The sequence below is a fragment of the Carlito syrichta genome, unplaced genomic scaffold, assembly GCF_000164805.1.
Source record: "Carlito syrichta isolate Samal-C Ts95f unplaced genomic scaffold, Tarsius_syrichta-2.0.1 Scaffold80800, whole genome shotgun sequence".
In the NCBI taxonomy this organism is placed as follows: Eukaryota; Metazoa; Chordata; class Mammalia; order Primates; family Tarsiidae; genus Carlito; species Carlito syrichta.
Genome location: NW_007024896.1, coordinates 121971 through 127970, shown reverse-complemented (window position 1 = coordinate 127970; position 6000 = coordinate 121971). Strand labels below are relative to the sequence as shown.

Here is a 6000-nt window from a genome sequence, read left to right as displayed (position 1 = left end):
AAAAAAAAAAAAAAAAAAAATGAGGACACCATATTTTGTAGAATCTGATATATTTAATTTTTGTATAATAGTGATTTATTATATATTAATATTACAAAAATACACTTTTGTGTTTAATAAACCACCAAACAGCTCAAGATAATGGCCTATAAGCAGGCTCTTGCTCCATACACCAGGCTGCTATTGCACGGAAGGCAGTGAATTCCATCACGAGGGTTGTAGGATCCAGGGCTGCAGATCACTGTAAAAACAGAACACGATAAGGAACATTTTTCTACAATGCTGCATAAGTTTACATTAGATGGAGGACATATTTTCAAAGAATATTCCTTTTTAAAAATTATTTTTATCTTTAACTATGGTAAAATACACATAAAATTTACCATCTTTTTAAATGTACAGTTTAGTAGTGTTACGTATATTCCCATTGTTGTGCAATCAATCTCCAGAACTTTTTCATCTTGAAAATCTGCAACTGTATACCCATTAAACACCTCTCCATTTTCCAGTTCCCCAGTTGTGGGCAACCATCATTTTGCTTTGAATCTCTATGAGCTCAGGTATTCTACATACTTCATTACCAGTGAAATCATACAATAGACGTTTTAACTTTTCACTCTGAGCCTGGTTCTGACGAAGACTATGACCTAAAGTAATTTTACTGATCACATAATGTTCACTGGGCCATTCTTTAAGTTACATAGCAGAAGCCACAAGAAGTTAACACTTCAGGTAGAATCAAATGTGCTTTTCAGATGGTTCATAATACCAGTAACTTGAATGTGTAAAGATAGTTCAAAATCTGGGATGAAATTGCATTTTATTTCTAATAATCTCCTTATTTCAATTCCTATTTCTACTACTTGCTAAAATGTGCAATTTTAGAAAAATTACTTATTCTAACTTAATTGTTTTGATCATCCCTAATAGAAGGATAATGTGTATCTTAAATATATTACCATACATGCATGACAGAAGTAAAAAGGGTAAAAAGACACCAAGGTCAAATATCAACTCCGTCATAGATTCACTTTGAAATCCTAGGTAAAGCAATAAACTCCTTTAGTTCCACTTTCCTCATTTGTAAAACAGTATAATAATAACCAACTTCATTAATGTGAGCAATAAAAATAGATGACATGAAAAAGTATCCAGGATCACGTAGGCACTCAATAAATCTTAATTTAACCCTATTCAGTCTGAAAGCACTGCCTCTACCAACCTCTTCCACTGCAAGTAAGGGCATGAATGTCAAGTGGTGTGATCAAGACTTCCAACTGGGCTGTGGTCTCTAACCATCCTGTTCCTCCTTTTCCTACTGCAAACGTGGTTGCCCACGGATCCCAGAATATGTTAATAGCACATGTAGGATATGGTTACTATGAACCTTCAAAGAAAACTCTTTTTCTAGCACTATGATTCAATAATGCATGCTAATGTTTGATCTGATTCATACTATATTATTTCATAACATTTACTTTAAATTGTATTTTTCAAAATTGGGAAATATTTTAATTGTTATCCAGAGAAAATATTTTCTATTTCATGTTCCACAGAGTTACTCAAGTTTATTATTTTTAATTTTTATTATTTTTTGAGACAGGGCCTGGATGGAGAGCAGTGGCACAATCCGACTCACTGTAGCCTCGACCTCCTGGACTCAAGTGATCCTCCTGTCTCAGCTTCCAGAGTAGCTGGGACTACAGGTGTGTGCCACCACACACAGCTATTTTTAAAAATTTTTTTGTAGCAACAAGGTTTCACTGTGTTGCCCAGGCTGGTCTCAAACTCCTGGGCTCAATCAATCTCAAGTTTTAATAGATGTTTTATTTGGGTAATAATATTTCAGATTAAAAAAATTGGCAAAGTTAAATATATATATTTGCTTCAGCAATAACAAGAGTGTACATTGTTAATGTATGTAGTAAACTTCCAGTGATGCAATATAATGGTTTTCAAAGGTCATGTTTTTTAAAGATCATGGCACAGTTTCTGTCAAAGCACACATCAATATTCACTGAAGCGCAAGTATAGAAATCCTGAGCAAATGTATTGAATGTGTTAAATTATTACACATGCAGAAGAGAAATGTACGTGCAGTCTTGATATACATAATTTATATTGCCATAAAAAGAATGTATACCAGCATTAAATCATCTAAATCCAAGCTTAAATAAATATGGCCTCCTAATAACTGTTTTTTCAGACAGGGTCTCACTCTTAAGGGATTCCAAGTAGTCAAAACAACCTTAAAAGCAAAACAAAATTTAAAGTCTTATATTTATGGATTTTAAAACTTAACATAAAGCTACAATAATCAAAACAGTTTGTTATTGGTGTAAAAACAGACATACAGACCAATGAAACAGAATAGAAAACCCAGCAATAAACTCTTGCATACGGTCAAATGATTTTCAACAAGGGTACCAAGATCATTCAATGAGTTAGAGACAATTTTTTTCAACAAATGGTGCTGGGAAACAGGATATCCACATATAATTAATTCAAGTTGGACCCTTATTTTACAAATATTAACTGAAAATGAACCAAAGACCTAAAGTTAAGAGCTAAAACTGAAAAACTTTCAGAAAGAAATATTAGGGAAAAGATTCATGACATTGAATTTTGCAATTATTCCTATTATGTGACACCAAACGCAAAAACAAAACAAAACAAAAACTAGGATATTAGGAACATAGTGAAAAGGCAACCCTCAAAATAGAGAAAATGTTTTTTCAGGCAGCTTGGGAGGGAACAGGCCCCAAGGGCAAAATCTGCAGCTGCATGACAACCCCTGACTTGGAAGGTTGCCTGAGAACACCTGAAGCCCTGAGCTTGGCTGGACCTTTACTTTCAGATTGCAGATTGCCTGAGGCCAAGGTAGGAGCCCGGTGGGACTCACTGCCATAGCAACCTCTCACTCCCTTTGTGGAGTTTTCCTGGCCTGTTCTGCACAACATGTTATTATGCCACTTGCCTGGGACTTCCTCCTAATTCCCACTGGGGCAGCTAAGAGTGCCCACCTGTGGAGTGCTTCATCTTCTTTCCCTTGCATTGTCCCAGAAGGCTCAAAACAGATAGAAAACTTGGGACTTCCCAGAGCCCCAACCTTGAAATAGGCTGGCTGGGCACTTTCTTGGAGAAACACTTGCTAAGGAGAAATCCTACAGCCACCATCATAGTCACCCTCCTGACCAGAGGTCAACAATACAGACAGCCACAACAGATATAATACCTCAGCATTGGGGAAAGCCTGATCCTACTCCAGCTAACAACACTTTCCAAGCCACTCTGGCCACTCCGGAAACCATGAGCCAGTATAGGCACAAAGCACAGGACTGACACATCTAACAGTTGAGAAACTCACCACTTAAAGCTATGTATGTAAACTAATGGAATCTTACAGTGCCTATATCAGCCCCCTGCCAACCTCAAATAAGAAAAAATCATCTACCCAAATGAGAAGGACCAAAAAAATAATTCTGACAATATGAAAAAGCAGAGTTCTCCAACACACCCAAAAGACTACATCATCTTCAAGAACAAGCCCTAACCAAAATGAAACTGTTGAAATTCCAGACTTAGAATTCAAAAGAATGATAATAAAATTGGTCAAAAAAATTTCAGGAGGAAATTGAAAACAAACATAATTTTTTTTTTAAATTTTAGGACATGGATAAAAAATTCTTCAAAGAGATAGACACCTTGGGAAAAAAAAGCTGAAATTCTAGAAATGAAAGAAGCATTTTTTGGGGAAGTATAAAATGCAGTGGAAAGTTTAACAGTAAACTAAAGTAAGCAGAAGAAAAGATCTTAGAACCTGAATACAAGGCTTTTGAATTAACCCAATCAGACAACAACAAAGAAAAATTAGTCAAGAGAGTAAAACAAAGTCTCCAAGAAATGTGGGATTATATAAAACATTCAAACCCAAGGATCCTGGGTATTCCTGAGGAAGAAGATAAAACAACATGTTGGCAAATTTATTTGAGGGGATAATGGAGGAAAACTTCCCTGTCCTTGTCAGAGATTGAAACACCCAGATAGAAGAAGCCTAAAGAACCTCCAGTAGTTTCATTGCAAAAAGGTCATCCCCCAGAAATGGAATCATCTGGTTATGCAAAGTTAATATGAAGGAAATATTTTTAAGAGCAGTGAGGCAAAAGCATCAAATAACTTACAAAGGTAAGCCTATTAAACTAACAACAGACATCTCAAAAGAAACCCTACAAGCCAGAAGGGATTGGGACACCATCTTCAATCTCCTTAAACAGAATAACTGTCATCCAGGACTTTTTATCCTGCAAAACTAAGCTTCATAAATGAAGGAGAAATGAAGAGCTTTGCAGATGAGCAAACACTGAGAGAATTTGTCACCACTAGACCAGGTCTACAAGAAATACTCAAAAGAGTTCTAAATACTGAATCAAGAAGGTTGAAGCACACTAGGAGAAAAATGATGAAAATAATAAAGTTCACAACCTTTATGAAACACCAACACAATAAAATAAATAAATAAATAAATAAAATTATCAGATAACAATTAGTATGATGAATGGAATAGTAACTTACATATAATTATTAACTCTGAATGTAAATGGTTTCAAGGCCCCACTGAAAAGATATAGACTGGCAGAATGAATATATAATATATATGATGCCTTCAAGAGACCCACTTAACTCACAAGGACTCCTATAGACTCAAGGTAAAAAGGGGTGGGAAAAAATATTCTATGCAAATAAAAACCAAAAACAAGCAGAAGTAACCATTCTCATATCAGATAAAACAGATTATAAATTTAAAACAGTAAAAAAGACAAAAATGACTATTATAGAATGATAAAGGGATCAATCCAACAAGAAGACATAACAATTTCAAATATATATGCACCTAACACCAGAGCCCCTGCTTTATAAAACAAATTCTACTAGACAGTGGGTGACTTTGACACTCCACTGACAGCAACAGACAAACCATCAAAGCAGCAAGCCAACAAAAAAAAAAAACATTGGAGTTGGACAGAACTCTAGAAGAAATGGTACTAACAGACATCTATAGAACATTCCATCTACAAGCTACAGAATATACATTTTTCTCATTAGCACATGGAACATTCTCCAAGACAGACTATATGATGGGCCACAAATTAAGTCTTAATACATTCAAAAAGTCAAAATCATATAAACCATCTTCTTAGACCACAGTAGAATAAAACTAGAAATTAACTCCAAGAAGAACTTACAAAACCAAACAAAGACATGGAAGTTAAACAATTTGCTCCTGAATGATGATGCTTGGATAAACAATGAAATCAAGATGGGAACTTAAAAACTCCTTGAAATGAATTACAACAATGAAACAAGTTATCAATACCTCTGGGACACAGCCAAAGCAGTGCTCAGAGGAAAATTTATAGTGCTTAAGGCCTACATTAATAAGACTGAAAGATAACATATCAATAATGTAACATCACACCTCAAGGAACTAGAAAAACATGAACAAACCACACCCACAGCTAGCAGAAGAAAAGAAGTAACAAAGATCAGACCAGAACTAAATGAAATTGAAATTAAAAAATACAAAAGATCAATAAAACAAAAAATTGGTTCCATGAAAAGATAAACAAAATTAATAGGTAACTAGCTAGATTAATTAAGAAATGAAGAGAGGGCCGGGCTTGGTGGTTCAGGCTGTAATTCCAGTACTTTGGGAGGCTGAGGTGAGTGAACTGCCTGAGTCCATGGGTTCAAGACCCACCTGGGGAACTTGGTGAGACCTCGTCTCTACAATAAATCAAACATTAGCCGGGCATGGTAGCACGTGCCTGTAGTTACAGCTACTTGGAAGGCTGAGGCAGAAGGATTGCTGGAGCCCAGCAGGTTGAGGCTGCAGTGGCCAGAAGCATGCCACTGCACTCCAGTCTGGGTGACAGAGTGAGACTCCAAAAAAAAAAAAAAAAGAAATGAAGAGAGAAGACTCAAATTAGCTAAATCAGAGTT

At 35.6% G+C, this 6000-nt stretch overlaps 1 protein-coding gene across 1 annotated transcript in view; it reads right to left on the bottom strand.

Annotated features, from left to right (window-relative positions):
• Positions 1 to 37: 37 nt before the first annotated feature.
• ZPBP (zona pellucida binding protein) overlaps positions 38 to 6000 on the bottom strand; it is a gene marked incomplete at its 5' end in the record, with an annotated part of 122662 nt that continues 116699 nt past the window's right edge. Inside the window, one exon of the mRNA XM_008055242.2 lies at positions 38 to 241. Within this exon, the coding sequence (XP_008053433.2) occupies positions 147 to 241 (95 nt within the window). The remainder of the gene's footprint in view (positions 242 to 6000) is intronic.